We start from the raw sequence: 16074 nt of genomic DNA, 5'->3' as shown, positions 1-16074 counted from the left end.
CAGCCCAGTGCGCGGAACTGTGCAAAGCCAGATGTTCTTGTACCCCTGTTTTACTGAGTTATTTATATCCATATAATATTTGACATTTCTTGTGTTGTTAAAGAGTTGGGGGCCCTTGACGTATTTTTATTTTATTTTATTTTATTTTATTTTAATTTTATTTTTTATTGGTTGTTCACAACATTACAAAGCTCTTGACATATCATATTTCATACATTAGATTGAAGTGGGTTATGAACTCCCAATTGTACCCCAAATGCAGATTGCAGAATCACGTCGGTTACACATCCACAATTTTACATAATGCCCTATTAGTAATTGTTGTATTCTGCTACCTTTCCTATCCCCTACTATCCCCCCTCCCCTCCCCTCCCATCTTCTCTCTCTACCCCATCTACTGTAATTCATTTCTCTCCTTGTTTATTTTCCCATTCCCCTCACAACCTCTTATATGTAATTTTGTATAGCAATGAGGGTCTCCCTTCATTTCCATGCAATTTCCCTTTTCTCTCCCTTTCCCTCCCATCTCATGTCTCTGTTTAATGTTAATATTTTCTTCCTGCTCTTCTTCCCTGCTCTGTTCATAGTTGCTCTCATTATATCAAAGAAGACATTTGGTATTTGTTTTTTAGGGATTGACTAGCTTCACTAAGCATAATCTGCTCTAGTGCCATCCATTTCCCTGCAAATTCTATGATTTTGTCATTTTTTATTGCTGCATAGTACTCCATTGTGTATAGATGCCACATTTTTTTTTATCCATTCATCTATTGAAGGGCATCTGGGTTGGTTCCACAGTCTAGCTATTGTGAATTGTGCTGCTATGAACATCGATGTGGCAGCATCCCTGTAGCATGCTCTTTTAAGGTCTTCAGGGAATAGTCCGAGAAGGGCAATAGCAGGGTCAAATGGTGGTTCCATTCCCAGCTTTCCCAGGAATCTCCAAACTGCTTTCCAAATTGGCTGCACCAATTTGCAGTCCCACCAGCAAGGTACAAGAGTACCCTTTTCTCCACATCTTTTCTCCACATCCTCACCAGCACTTGTTGTTGTTTGACTTCATAGTGGCTGCCAATCTTACTGGAGTGAGATGGTATCTTAGGGTGGTTTTGATTTGCATTTCTCTGACTGCTAGAGATGGTGAGCATTTTTTCATGTACTTGTTGATTGATTGTATATCCTCCTCTGAGAAGTGTCTGTTCAGGTCCTTGGCCCATTTGTTGATTGGGTTATTTGTTTTCTTATTGTTTAATTTTTTGAGTTCTTTGTATACTCTGGATATTAGGGCTCTATCTGAAGTGTGAGGAGTAAAAATTTGTTCCCAGGATGTAGGCTCCCTATTTACCTCTCTTATTGTTTCTCTTGCTGAGAAAAAACTTTTTAGTTTGAGTAAGTCCCATTTGTTGATTCTAGTTATTAACTCTTGTGCTATAGGTGTCCTGTTAAGGAATTTGGAGCCCGACCCCACAATATGTAGATCGGAGCCAACGTTTTCTTCTATCAGACGCAGAGTCTCTGATTTGATATCAAGCTCCTTGATCCATTTTGAGTTAACTTTTGTGCATGGCGAGAGATAGGGATTCAGTTTCATTTTGTTGCATATGGATTTCCAGTTTTCCCAGCACCATTTGTTGAAGATGCTATCCTTCCTCCATTGCATGCTTTTAGCCCCTTTATCAAATATAAGATAGTTGTAACTTTGTGGATTAGTCTCTGTGTCCTCTATTCTGTACCATTGGTCCACCCGCCTGTTTTGGTACCAGTACCATGCTGTTTTTGTCACTATTGCTCTGTAGTATAGTTTGAAATCTGGTATCGCTATACCACCTGATTCACACTTCCTGCTTAGAATTGCTTTTGCTATTCTGGGTCTTTTATTTTTCCATATGAATTTCATGATTGCTTTATCTATTTCTACAAGAAATGCCATTGGGATTTTGATTGGCATTGCATTAAACCTATAGAGAACTTTTGGTAATATTGCCATTTTGATGATGTTAGTTCTGCCCATCCATGAACAGGGTATATCTTTCCATCTTCTAAGGTCTTCTTCTACTTCTCTCTTTAGGGTTCTGTAGTTTTCATTGTATAAATCTTTCACCTCTTTTGTTAGGTTGATTCCCAAGTATTTTATTTTTTTGGAGGATATTGTGAATGGAGTGTTTTTCCTCATTTCCATTTCAGAAGTTTTGTCGCTGATATACAGAAATTGGACCTGCTTCTGATATACAGAAATTGGACCTGCTTCTGATATACAGAAATTGGACCTGCTTCTGATTGCTCTCCGACTGCCCTGGCACTGGTGGGTGTCTAGACTGGAGGTGTCCCTGAGCATTTGCAAAGCCCTTGGACAGATGCTCAGCTCTCCCACTCCACTAGCCTGGGGGCACTGGGAGGAAGGCTCTAGGTCCTCGTTAAAGCAGCGCCCCGTCTGCACGCTGCTCGGGTGGGGTGCAACGCGGCATGGGAGGTCTAAAGAGGCACACGGCACTCTTCCAAGGATGAGGAGAGGAGAGAGGCACTCCCAGGCTCTCCGTGTCCCGTCAGGAAGAGACCAGGTGGCCTCTCAACAGGGAAGAGCACTGGCGTCACAGACCGCCTGGGTTAGTTCTCCCTGACGACGGACGGTGGATGGTGGACGGTGTCCATATCCAACAGCAGGAACTGCACCTGCTCCCCAGGGCACAGCTACAGCTGGCCCCCAAGCCAACCCAGGGTCCAGACAGGAAGGGACCATGTTCTCCACCTCTACACTGTCTTTCCTCATCATCAAGAAAGCAGGAAGCAAGCCTGAAAGCAGAGCCTCGAGCCAACACCCCTCTGCAGGGGTCCATTCTACATGCCACTGAGCTGGGGCTCCTACTGCCCAGACCACAGGACACCAGAACTTCCTTTAAGGATGTTAGCGGTATGAAAGGCCTCTTTCCTATACGTTTAAACTTATAAGCTACCAATTAGTTAAAGAAAGAGAGTCAACACATTTGTTCCAAGTAGCACTCCACACAGGACAGACAGGGCTGGACGATGGCTCTTCTCTGTCTGCGCCCCTCCCCACAGCACCCACACGTAGGTGTCTCCATGTGGCAGGCTCTGGGAGCCCTGAACCTCCTTCCTTCAGAGACCCCCCTGTCAGTTCACAGGGCCTGGCTTCCCCCTCTACCTCTGGCCTTTCTCCAGGGTCATCTTAGTCCCTACTCACCAGGGTCACACTTTCAAGTGCTGAGTGGGTGCTCATGCAGCCAGCAGCAAAATAAAACAGGGCTGTCTCTCCAGGGAGGCAGCAAATGTGTGCCCTTCCGGGCATTTCCCTGACTCCAGGCCACTAAGTTCTGTAGGTCTCAAAGCTCAGCCCAGAGCTGGAGGACCTGGGTGAGGCCCAGGGAGGACCCCTGGGTACGGCTCAGCACCTGGCTGCTCTGGTCTGAGTGGACGTCCCTCTGATTCTCTAACTCAGTTTCATGGAAGAAACTACAGATCCTTGTGGAGTTGTGCTGTGATTAATTCTTTAACAGGATATCATTCCCCTGTAAGTGAACACAGTTTTTCTTAGCAAGTAGGCTTTTGGGGTCACTTTCAAAGTCTCCTCCTTTGTTTCAAAAACACAGTTGTTGGGGCTGGGGATGTGGCTCAAGTGGTAGAGCATTCGCTGGCATGTGCAGGGCGCTGGGTTTGATCCTCAGCACCAATAAAGATAAAGATGTTGTGTCCACTGAAAACTAAACACTAAATATTAAAAAATTCTCTCTCTCAAAAAAAAAAAAAACAAAAAAGAAAGAAAGAAAAGAAAAGAAAACACAATAGTCTTGCCACATGCATGACCCTCCAGCCCCTGGATCATGGTGGAAGTGCAGTGGATGCCCAGTCTCAGGCCTGTGAGCCTGGCCTGAGCAGAAAGCTGCTAGTGGAGCTGAGGGTGGACGCTGGGCGTGCCGGCCACACGGAGCCAGAGGAGAGCGTGCTGCTGCTCGGGGGTGATGCTGCAGCAAAGACTCTTTCCTCCTCACCCAGGCCCCTCTCGTGGGCACAGAGGGCAGTCCCCTGGAGGCCACCATGGTCATGCAGCCTCCCTAGGCTGCAGTGAACCTGGTCCTGCTCAGTTGGTGCTGAAGGCGGAATTCCCCTTGTTGTAAAGGTCACTTTGATCCCTGGCAAGGCTGGCTCCTGAACATCCCTGGCACGTCGGGCTCCACACCTGGACCCTGGAAGGCACCTCCTCATTTCCAGCCTCCTGAGACCCACACTAGTCTACAAAGCTCTGGTCAGGCTGCCATCCCTTGGAGCCTCCCCTGAGCTCCCAGACGCCACTGTCCTGAAGGGCACGTCACATCAGAGAAATAGAAACCTATGATGAGAAAAGGACACCTAACTTGTAGACCGAGGCTCACTTCCTGGTCTTGGGGCCGCACATGGCTAAGATGGCGCCTGGCGATCGGCCAGAAAGCGTGACCATGGGTTGTGATGAAAAATCAGAGCACCTCTAGGATAGGCTCAGAACCCTTCCGCCCTCGTGGGCAGCTCCGCCCCCCTCACTGCCTGCAGGATGGGTGTCCACGTGAGCTCTCCCCACCCTGCTGACCTTTATCCTGATTGGCTCCTGGGCCTCATATTAGCTGTGTGTGCTTCCTCACCAAACGAGCTCCAGCCTTGACTGGTCTCCCTGACGCGTCTGATTGTCCTCCAGCGAGGGAGGGCTGGGGGCGGGTGGTCAGTCGGCCCTCTCCTTTCTTGGCTCGTCCTGGCCGGGGCGTGTTCTCCCCATCTCTCCTGCAGGTCGCGGGGGAACAAGGACTAAAACCCCACACTGCCCACCCTGGTCCAACTCTGCCTGAGCCCTCTGGCTGGTCCTGCCCCTCCAGGATGGGGTTTCTGGAGGCAAGGCCAGTTTGTGTGGCCTCAGGGCTGGCTCACTGCTGTGTCCAGGGAAGGTCCTGAGGGGGTCGGAGTTGGGAAGCACAAGGCTCACTGGGGTCAGCAGCTGTGCACAAGCGTGCAGTGCAGAAGGGCCTGCTGTACAGAGGGTGTCCACGCATGTCCATGATCAGCACATGGGCTTCCACACCAAGCCCGCAGGTCAGCAGGAGCACTCCATTGAACACAGACTTGACGGGTCCCCACCAGGCCCGCAGGTCAGCCCTCACGTGGGGTTCGAGAGCAGGCGCCTCTCTCCATTGGTGACACAGTACACACCACAAACAGGAAGAGCAAGTCCACACTGGGAGACTGCTGAGCCACCATCCAGCTTCATGGGGGTGCTCGGCAGGAAGAGGTAGGAGATGCAAGTTGCCCTGGGGTAGGAAGAGCTTTGTGAACAAGATGTCTGCTACCTGACACGACAGGGTGTCTGCACACACAGGTCACGGAGCTTCCTCCGAGGAGCAGTCGGACTGCAATGAGAACAGAGGGAAGGACAGACCCTGGGCACAGGCAGCTCGGGCTGGTCAGAAAATGAGTCAGAATCACCACAGAGAGGCCAAGTGCCAAGCACAGCCTCTTCAGCGCAGAAGGGCCACGCCCACAGAGGCCGGACACTGCTCTGGAGGAGACGGAGCAGGGCTGGAAGGCGGTTGTTGGCAGCAAGTCACAGGAACCCACAGGTCACCCCGGGGCCTGCAGGACAGGAGGGATGCACAGGGGAGACCTAAGGTCACCATGGGCCTCCAGGACAGGAGGGATGCACGGGGGAACCACCAGGTCGCCATGGGGCCACCAAAGCAAAAACTTGTTCTAAAAGATGGTTGACTACATTTTCTTTAAAGAAATAATGAGTTATTGTTGAGAAGTAAGCTATTTGAGAATAAACTCCCAGTAAAGTTGAGTAAGAAAAGGCGCTTCTGTCTGGCCAGTGGGACTGAATGACTGGCCACAGGGGCACAAGTGACCGCTAGCCTTCCATGTGTATTCTGCAGCCCAGGAGCTCCCCCTCAAAGTCCTGCTTATTAACATCCTTGATTCCTTATGTTCATACCCAAGTTTGTTTATTAGGCAGAATTCCTGGAGAAGTATCACCTGGGACCAGGAGGAATGGCGAAGGCCACTGCACTCACCAAGCATAGATGACACGTGGTGTCTCTACTAAAGTGCCTGTTCATTAAGTTCTGCATCAGTTTGTGTACAATTAGCTAAACAAACGCCCTTTAAAATCTACCACCAGGGCTAGAGTCTCTCTTCATTAATAACAAAAGACACCCAGGCCATCCTGCCGTGAAGCCCCTCGGGGACCAAGCGCAGTCCCTGGATCTTCAGAAGGATGCACCAAGTTTGACCACAGACGATGCCTTCTGTCCAGAGCAGGCCCACCCGGCAGACAGCAGGCAGCCTGCAATGCACTGAGGGACTCCACCTCCCCTAGGAGACCCCAGGGAACCCCCTGGGGCCCAGACTCCTCCCCGTCGCCTTCCACGTGGGACTGCCACTTAGTGAGCTGGCACCCACCTTCCCTGAGCAGACGCCAGGCGCTCCCCCCCACGGGCATCTGAACCTCAAGGCCACCATGTCCTCAAGGCCTCAGGTCATTTTTTAGAGCGCTTTCCTCGTAGAGCTTCAAGCGCATCTCAGTATTCAAAATAGGAATGAGCTCATTTTAAAATCCTGCAAGTCTGTTGACATTTTGCACGGACACCACAAGTAAGACACATTACGGTTGTCACAGTCACAACTCAGGGCAAACGTACGGAGCGAGTCAGCAAATGTCAGCACTTGGAGGCTGTCGACTGAAGATGCTCTTGGAATGACCAAGAAACCGGACTTCAAATAACCAACTTCATTGCCCTGAGAGAGCAAGGAGAGAATAAAGGGCCACTGTCTGCTCACATATTGTCACGGCTTTGGGGAGTGAAGAGGCACTGCATTCCAGCCTGCCGGCCATGACGGCCCCCGCCCTGCAGATCCAGGTTCAGACGGACTGCTTCTTGGAATGGGATGGACTGCAGCTGAGGGACAGAGTCCTGAGGGCCCAGCTCCAGATGCCGCACAACACAGATAGGTGTGCAACAGGCGGGAGCCAGCTCTCACAGACCTCAAATCTGCCAGATGTTTGCAGTCCAGGGCCACGGAGCACAGGACCCTTCTGATCAAAACTCACTGGGGCCTCCCAGATCGTCCCTGTCAGCATGGGGAGTTACTAAAGGCACAAAGACATCCTGTGAGCCAACCAACAGCCACGGAGCAGAAGAGACCAGCAGTTTCCTCCCTTGGGCAGGGCAGAGCAGCTCCACACGCCTTGCCAGCCACAGCTGGACAGGACAGCCCGCAGCCAGGTCTGGGATGGAAGGCCCAGGCTCTGAGCAGGCTCCACTCTCACTGCATTTCACATTGAGCAGTCTCAGAAAGCAGCCCATGCACTGAGGGACACCTGGGGCACACAGGTCTGCTCGCCTGGGACAGGGCAGTGGCCTGGCTGCTAGAGTGCACGTTCCACCTCCAGACGCCCTATCCTGCACCCTCCCCTCCAGAGAGACCCCGGGCATCCTCTATGAGAGCCGGCCCAGCTGAGGAAAGGACTTGGGACAGCACAGAGTCCATGAACCTACCCGCACTATCCCTCCAGGTGCTGGCAGAGAAGTGCCCCATTCTCCCCCAACAACAAACACCAGTCCCACGGCCAAGGCCACCCAAGGGAAAGAGGTCTCGGAAATGCCCAGAAACGTGAGGTCCTGACAAGAGCCTGCCCAGTTGTCCCCTGTGTTCACTCAACCTCCAGAGCCCAGCCCAGGCCTGTGCTCGCAGCGATGGGGAGACGCAGAGCCAGTTTGCAGCTGGCACAGCTCAGAAAGCTCATGCCGGGTCCTGTCTCTGTTCACACTGGGCTGCGGCGCACACCGACCCTCACGTTTCCAGGTCTCTCAAATGTCACACCGAGGTCCCTCTCTCCTGCCAGAAGCCAAGTCCACCCATCCTGAAGCCTGAGCAATGAGGCAGGTGGCACTAGCCCTGGATCCACCCTGACCCTGTTAGCCTCAGACTCTGTGGCACAAGCCCATGCACTGCTGCCCTGCACTGCCTGCCCTCTCCACCTCAATTGGAGTGGGTGCGTGCACACACCCGAGTGTGTGAATAGTCTTACCTGTGGCCTTCACGACATCTGCAGTTGTCACATTCTGGACATTGGTGCTCACTTTGAAAGTCACTGCTGGTCCCAGGACGCTGGAAGAAAACATTTAAGAAAGCAGGCATTACTGGTCCACAGTGCTCATTGGCAGCCACCCAGAACCCCCGACGTGCTGAGAACAGCTCCAGCCGTGTGCTTCTCATGCCTCTGGCACCGAGTTCTCCTTGATGCTGAGACTGTTTCCATTCCCCGTCATCTCCCGAATAAAGCACATGCTGCCTGGAATGTGCTCTTACCACAAAACAGGCGTCCACCCGAAGGCCCACTCACTAGGGAACCCCACCTTACTCTAAGCTCTGCTCTCCTCCAGGGGACTGCAGACCCGGCTCCTAGCCAGCTTGCTCAGGGTGCAAGCCCTGGGCAGGCAGCAGCCCTCACTGGTGAGGCAGGTGATGACTACCCCGACGTCGCTGCTGGACTCCACAGGGATGTCCTACTGAGCTCAGTCAGATCTGCCTGAATGAGTGCCTTCCCTGAAGAGCAGGTCTGCTTCCACCCTTCGGGCACTTATGCCAGAAATATCCAGGGCTCCAGGTGCTGCAAGACTCCTGGGGACACCTTCGGGCCTCCCTCCCTTGGTCCCCACTGCTGCCATTCTACCCCAAGCCCAAACCCCCGAGAGGCAGAGCTGAGTAACCCCAGTGTCCACCTTTCCTGCCTGCAGGATCCGGGAGCCTCCCTGGAAGCTGCACCTACGCTGACGCTCACCAGGCCTGTCTCCTTGCTCCTGCGTCAGCTCCATTGCTGGGTGTGAGGGAACACGGTGCCCTCCCTGTCCACAGGCCAGAGCCAGTGTTCCCATTCGACAGCTCTCCAGCCAGTGACCTTCTCCGCCTAGCTGGGAGAGCTGCCCTCTGTCTGTTCCCACATTGCTCAGTTCTAACCTCCCTCCCTCCCGCCAGGAGTGCCCTGAAGGAGTGGATTCTCCCTTCTCCCAAAACCTTCCAGCAAGTCAAGTGAGTGCCAGAAATCCAGAACTGAAGCCGAACATGAGTGAGCTATTTTAGAGTGTTCTCCACTTCCCTGGCGGACAACCGGCTTGTCCAGAGCCGTGCAGTGGTTCCTCCCAGGGCCACACGGTAGCTGACGACACATTGGTCCCGACTGACTCAAGACATTTGAGTGACTTCTCTTATCAGGACAAAGTGCTGCTCACCATGAGAACCTCCCACAACCCTCCATAAGGTTCTAGGCACAACTAAAGGCCTCCTGAGGTCAGGAGTGGCATTTGTCAGACCTCTGTGCTCCAACGGATGACAAAATCACCTGAGAGTGTTTAAGACTCCCTTTATGGAGACGCCTGATTTCAGGGGGAAAGAAAGACCAGGAAAGCCCCTTGATCAGGGCCATGGGAAGTGAGGGTCTGATGATGAGCACTCCAGTGGCCCCTGGGCAAACCCACCCTAGAGATGGTCACCACCAGCAGGCTGCCACGGAAAACACGCAGGCCGCAGCGGTCAGCAGAGGAAGTTTGTGGCAATCCCCACAGGGAGGGCGTTGGACCCAAGGCACACCCTGCCTCTCACACCGGCCTACGGCTTGAGCACTCCACTGCCATTGTCTCTTCTTTCTCTCTGCCTTTAGCCTCTGAATTCAAAGCTGGTTCTGAGCACTGAGGTAGCTCTCTTTGAGGTCACCTCTGTTCTATCCTGGAGCAGCTGCCACAACCCACAGCCTTTGAGAGACCCTGCATCAGCTGCAGGGGACTCCAACAGGTGATCTGGGGAAGCCTGGAGCTCACGGGGCCTCTCCTGGCTCCCCAAACCACTAATTAGACAGAGTCCATCAGCTCAGTGCAGAAGCAACCTCGAGACCTGAGAAGCCCCAGCCCTAGGCTGCACCTGCCCCTAGCCTCCAGGGGCCTGTGGCCAGGCGACTCAAGTTATCCTCTTGCTAGTGAAAAATCAGCCCAAACTGCAGGCCACTCTCCCGTCACATGAGACACTGGTGGGCTGTACTTGATCCCTCGCAGAACACCCTCCACACGCTACAGGGCTTCTCAGGAGGTGGAAAAACAGCCCCTTTCTAGGGACAAGAGCTGCGGTCTCCAGCTGCTGCCCAGGGCATACCTCCTCACTCTCCAGAAGAGAAACAGCTCAAAGGCCCTGCCTCACCAGGCTGGCCACCCCACATCCAGGCCTGCTGGGCGCTACACCTGGGTGTACTGAGGACCAGGCACCGAGAGAGGCAGCAGGCACTGACCTCACCTCAGAGCGAGCCTCTGAAGCGTTCAGTGAGGCTCCTAGAAGGCGGCATGGCCTATAGCCCAGCGGTGGGCTACATGTGCCTTTTGGGCGCTGACACTAGGCCTATTAGGGACAGGTGGCTGAGAGGTATTTCCTGATAGTGAGGAGAAGCCGCTCGAGTCCCATGCTGGGGGAGAAGGGAGACAGCAGGGGCAGGGACTGCTGTGGGCCCACCTGCCCAGGGCCCTGAGCTTCGCTCTGGCTATTGCTAGAGGCTGCAGCAGTCTGCCACCAGCAGTCATTATGGGGGGATGTTGCAAAGCCCCTGCTCCTGACCTAGGAGCTTCACAGGTGGGGGCATCATGTCCCAGCGCCATCAGCCCTGGCTCTGGAATGGGCTCTTAAGACCTCCTCATCCCTTCGCCAGCATCTGCCGTCTCAAGACCTGGTAAACCCACACCCTCTGCACCCAGAAGCCCCTGCTCTTCAGACAAGCTGCCCGCGGGGCCCTGCTGGCGGGCATGTGTGCTGGGACCCCAGGGAATCCTGACACCTCCCTGTGACTTGCTGAGAGAGGAGAGGGATAGGACTGGGCCTTCCTCGGGCCGACACCCACCATCATCCCAGGGCTGGGGCAGAGACCACCTCGCAGGCGGTGGCTCCACCAGTGCACTGGGAGGGGGGTCTCACATGGGCTGAGCAACTTCTGAACAGAAAAGAGGAAACGCTGCAGAGACGGAAATGCTCGGGTGACAGAGGACAGCGCAGGAGCTCTGCAGGGCCCAGAAGGGAAGCCACCTGGACCCTGCCAGCCCCACTGCCACCCGCCCTCCTGTGGGCAGGGGCCGTGAGGGCTCGGCCTGCACAGGGCCTCCGGGGCCGCCCTTCCTCCTCCCTGCCAGAGCTGCTGCCGGACACAGGCCATGCTGCTTTCCATCTGTGCAGGGGATACTTCCCCACTCCTGCCCTGACCTCTGCCTGGTGAGGGAGCTGGGGTGGAGGTGGAGGGATCCCTGGATCCTGGGCACCCCTTGACATCTAAGACGTCAGGCCACTTGGCGCAGAACTGGGAGGCCCGGCTGGCTTTCTCTGTGGGTCCTCACTCCAACACCCATCCTGACTCCTTAGGAAACGCCACAGACTTTCCCCGGGCAGGTCCCGTCTGTGCAGCCTCAGCACTGGGCAGGCCCTGCACGTGTGCTCACAGAGTACAGCTGGCCAGGGGGCTACGGACCTCTCGGGATCAAGGGTGTGGTGTCCCAGGCACCAAGTGTCCCCTGGGGGGCAACCCTGCCACTGAGAAGCATGCTCTAGGCTCCTCCCTGTGCTGCCTTGGCTCCCAGGAGTGTCAGGAGGGCTGCGGTTTGAGACCCTCACGACTTCTTGGTCCAGATACAGCTGGTGAACGGAGCAGGTGGAGGGAGAATCCACTGCATGTGACACTCTGCTCATCTCCCTGGTTCCACTCTTAGTCTCATCCCACTTCAAGGGCAAAGATCGTCTTCTCCAGGGCCCCTCTGCATTGGAGTTGAGTCAAGCAACCTAAGACAGTGTCCCAAGAAAGGTGGCTGCTCTGCTGGCCCTGGGCTGGTCAGTTGAGAGTCGCCCCACCTCTGGCTGTCAGCAGCACTTCTGGTCTCAGGTGCTGGTGCAGAGTGTGGTTTGTGCTGAGCTCGGCTTCCTTCTCGTGACAGCCTACCTTCCCATGTCCTGTCAGGGCTTCTGAGGGGCCGTGGGACTCACAAGAAAGCCCCAGAGCTTTGCTTGCTCTCAGGGCCAGTCCTGCTACCACAGGATGTGCACACGCATGCCCATGCATCCTCCTGGAAGAGCATCCAGCCCAGGGCCTTCTTGGGACCAGGCTCGCCTCTCCCCACCTGGAGCTCAGTCATCAGCAAAAATGTCACTGCTTTTCTCCTTGCACCCCCTAGGCAGGTCCGGGCTGTGTCTTGGCACAGACCTGAAAAGGAATGCTGATGGGCACAGCCAGCAGACCTTGGGGACCTTGGACCTTAATCCCATGAGCCACTTCACGTGCAAAACACATCTGTGCTGTGGCACAGCCCTTCCCTCACCATCTGCACACACTGCTGCCTGATCCTGGCACCCAGAAAAAGGCCCAGTCTGAACGGACACCCAGCTTAGAGGTGCCAAGTGCATGGGCACCCTGGAGCCTGCAGAGCTGCGCCCACCAAGCTGCATGAGTGTCAGGCCTCTCCTCCCAGGACGCATGTGCCTTGACATCCATTATGGCCTCAACTGAGCTTCTGCTGCAGGATGGGGACAGTGACAAGAGTGAAGACTGAGCACCGGCGACCACCCTGCCCAGCGCCAGGCAGCCTACTTGTCTTCACCGTGTCACTTACTTTCTAGTTCTTCATAAAACTGGGGGAAATGGGAGAAAGTGCATCTCCATAAGCTGGACTCCTCAGGAAATAGTATGACAGAGACATCTGAGCCTCGTGAAGCCTCTGAGAAGAAGGTCCGGCACCTAATACCAGAGCTCACAGGGGAAACGAGTTAGAGAAAGTTGTTACTGATAGAGCACAAGAGACTCCAATTCTACAAAGTGAAGGAGCTACGTAATGCAAAGAACCAGAGTCCCCAGAAGGGAGAGGTCACTGAGCAGACATGGAGAGCAGGACCCTTGTCGAGGTCTACTGAGGACAGCTGCGGGTCCCATTGCTGCACTTCCAGATTTTCATTCGGGTTCCCCTAATGATCACTGAAAACACTGCAGTCCCTTCTCACTACCCCGGTGGCCAAGCTCTGTGGGGGCAGTGAGTACTGACAGAGTCACTGACCTTGGGACATGGCCACGTTCCCACCAGCACAGCCGTGGGATTTCCCCGTCATCTGGGCGACATGCAGCCTTGTTTTATGTAGGTTTCTACTCAGACAGCTGGATCACGGCCATTGAGCTGTTCATGCTGAACCGGGCCAAGCCCTGGAACTCAGTGAGGTGAGAAAACACATCTGACATATGTTTTCTCCAAAAGGCTTGTCACAGCCTCGTGGCACTTGAAATGCAGAAGTTGCCTGGGCACTTTGCCTAGGGCCATTTTGAACAGGAAAATCACCAGCAAAATGCATGAAACTGAAAATAGAAAGTCCAGTGGCACATTTTCAAATATTGAAATGGTACCAAATTGTAGCCATGTTAACTACAGTCCTTCCCTTTGCCCTCCCCAATTTAAAATTAACCAATTGAGTAGAATGTAACCCTAAGCTTCTCCTATCAGAGCAGAGGACAGTGCTGTGTTGGGGATAAAAGAAGCAGACTGCTGGCCCAAGTGTGCCTGCTTGCCATACTCTGTGCACAGACTTTTGCAGAAGTCAAGTTTGCCCTGTTGAGCTTCTTCCAAGCATGAGTTTGATCCCTTGAGGCACCTGGTATTTCTAACAATCCTGGTATTGCCTAAGGGGTTGTGGGGACTCCTGCTCAGAGACACTTCCTACTGCTTTGCTATGGTGGCTTGGAGTACAGAAGGAAACCTGATATCTCTGAGGGAAAAAGGACCCAAAAAATCTATGAAAGGCTCTGTTTTCATTTTTAAAGGTTTAAATTTGATAGTTCTTTTGTCTATTGTCTGTAGAGATTTAATATCTGGTAAAGAGCTACCAAATATCTGTTTCCTATCTGTTTCAAGTATACCTGTGCATATCTGTGTATTGCATGTCATATCTGTATATATTCTTTTGTATATTTTGTACATAGTAATGAAATTGGCTTATAGATAGGATATCCAAGATGTCAGGCCAGAGGGAAGCAGCATTCCATGTCACTCCATGACATGGGACTCAAGTAGTGAGAACACTGCTTCTCTCTGAGGATATTCCTGCTCCCACACAGGACTCTCAGTCACTGGGCCCGTCCAGGATTCCAGCCTCAGTGTCAGAGTACGTCTCCCAACTACTCGCCATGCAGGACCATGAGGGGGACCATCAGCACTCATGGAGAACTTTCGGCCATCAACCCGAGCAGAAATCACCGTTCCCACGCAGGACACCGGCAGCTTCCCACGCGTAGGAATTCCAGCCGTCACTCCCAGGTGGACCTCCATCTACCAACATGGGAATCCCCCAGTTGCCGCCATCTTGGGACTCTACACCAGCAGAGATGGTCCCCAGGCGCAATGTCCTACCTGCGCCTGAGAACTTCACACAGGCTCTGAAGTCAGCTGACAGCCATGCACTGCACACCACAGATTTCATCATCATCATCCAACACCATTGTCCAGCTACCCACCCGACCCGACACCCCACCACTGAAAGCAGGCTCCACCATCTTGGATCTCCTTCACCACCATCTTCAGTGGGGGCAACTCCCAGTTTGGAACCCAGCTGGCCAGGTACCCAGTTTCTAACTCCCCTGTCTCCCCAGCAGCCGCTCACCTGGCACAGTGACACCCTCCTTACCTTCACCATCCTGAGGGCAGAGACCCCAGCTAACCACAGGCGACCCCACCTACTGGATGGGAAGGGATGCAGGAAAGATTCTGATCCCCAACAGAACAGGCCCTGCTTCTTCCTTCAGCATTTCCCCCTCCCTCTCTATTCTCCTGCCTCACCTCCCCAACATATGTGCAACCAAGTCCTCTGCATGAATCAGGATTTTGAGGACTGCGACTTCTGAATAGCATATCACAGTTGTGTTGTGTATTACTTTTTCCACCCATTTCTACCACTTTAACATTTTTAATTTTTTCTTAGTATGTGTGTGTTTGTTTTATGTACTCTACTGTCTTCCCACTTGTCTACCCAAAATTACTTCCTCTCACTTCTCCTGCTGCTAATCTTCCCCTTTAGATTTCTCTTTCACACTCCTAAGATACAACAACTCTATATCCTCACCTCCTGCCTCCTCAGCATATCATCCTACTCCTCACCCCCAGTTCTTAGTCCACCATCAGAAACTGTAAACCCTTTTACAAACCTACTGAGTGTATTGTAGGTAATAACTGTATTCATAATTTCTATACATTGTGACCACACTGTAAAGGTCTTAAAAGCAAACATTTGATTTTAGGGTGTACCCTGTTTATACTGGGGTCTGTTAACATTGTCCTTCCCCTCAAAGGAGAGGTACTGGATCCCTGCAGGGGCACTGTGAGCCTAGAGTGTAAAAACAGTAACACCTCAGATCCACAGCGCTAGAGGGGGAGACACACATGCAACAGGAAAAGACAAGGGGAGAAAGTGCCCCAAACAAATCAAGACGCCACATTATTAGAATCCATGGCCAGCACAGCAGGAGAAATTACAGAGAAGGAGTTCAGGATGTACACAATTAAATGTTCTGCGAATTAAAGGACGATATAAGAAAGCAGATACAGGCAGGAAAAGATCATTTTGTCGAAGAGCTACATAAGCAAATACAGGAAATAAAAGATTAACAGGGAGATAGAGGTTCTTAAAAAAAACCCAATAGAAATCCTTGAAATGAAAGAAAGAAACTAAATTAAAAGTTTAATGAAAGCATCACCAACAGATAGACCTCTTGGAAGACAGGACCTTAGACAATGACGACAAAATACACAATCTTGAAAAGAACTTAGACCACACAGTGAAAATGGTAAGAAACCACGAGCAGAACGTTCAAGAAATATGGGAAAGCCTAAAAAGACCAGATTTAAGAGTCCCTGGGCTAGAGGAGGCATAGAGGTCCACACCAAAGGAATGAGCAACCTATTCAATGAAATAATGTCAGAAACTTTCCAAACATGGAGAATGAATTGGAAAGCCAAATTCAAGAGGCTCACAGGACGCCAAATGTACAAA

General features: G+C 52.6%; 1 protein-coding gene across 1 annotated transcript in view; it reads right to left on the bottom strand.

Annotated features, from left to right (window-relative positions):
• Ptprn2 (protein tyrosine phosphatase receptor type N2) overlaps positions 1 to 16074 on the bottom strand; it is a 794381-nt gene that overhangs the window by 389620 nt on the left and 388687 nt on the right. Inside the window, exon 10 of the mRNA XM_077795880.1 lies at positions 8063 to 8142. Within this exon, the coding sequence (XP_077652006.1) occupies positions 8063 to 8142 (80 nt within the window). The remainder of the gene's footprint in view (positions 1 to 8062; positions 8143 to 16074) is intronic.

The sequence above is a fragment of the Urocitellus parryii genome, chromosome 3, assembly GCF_045843805.1.
Source record: "Urocitellus parryii isolate mUroPar1 chromosome 3, mUroPar1.hap1, whole genome shotgun sequence".
NCBI lineage: Eukaryota > Metazoa > Chordata > Mammalia > Rodentia > Sciuridae > Urocitellus > Urocitellus parryii.
Note: the sequence above shows the minus strand (reverse complement) of the source record. Positions and strands in the feature narration are given on the sequence as shown.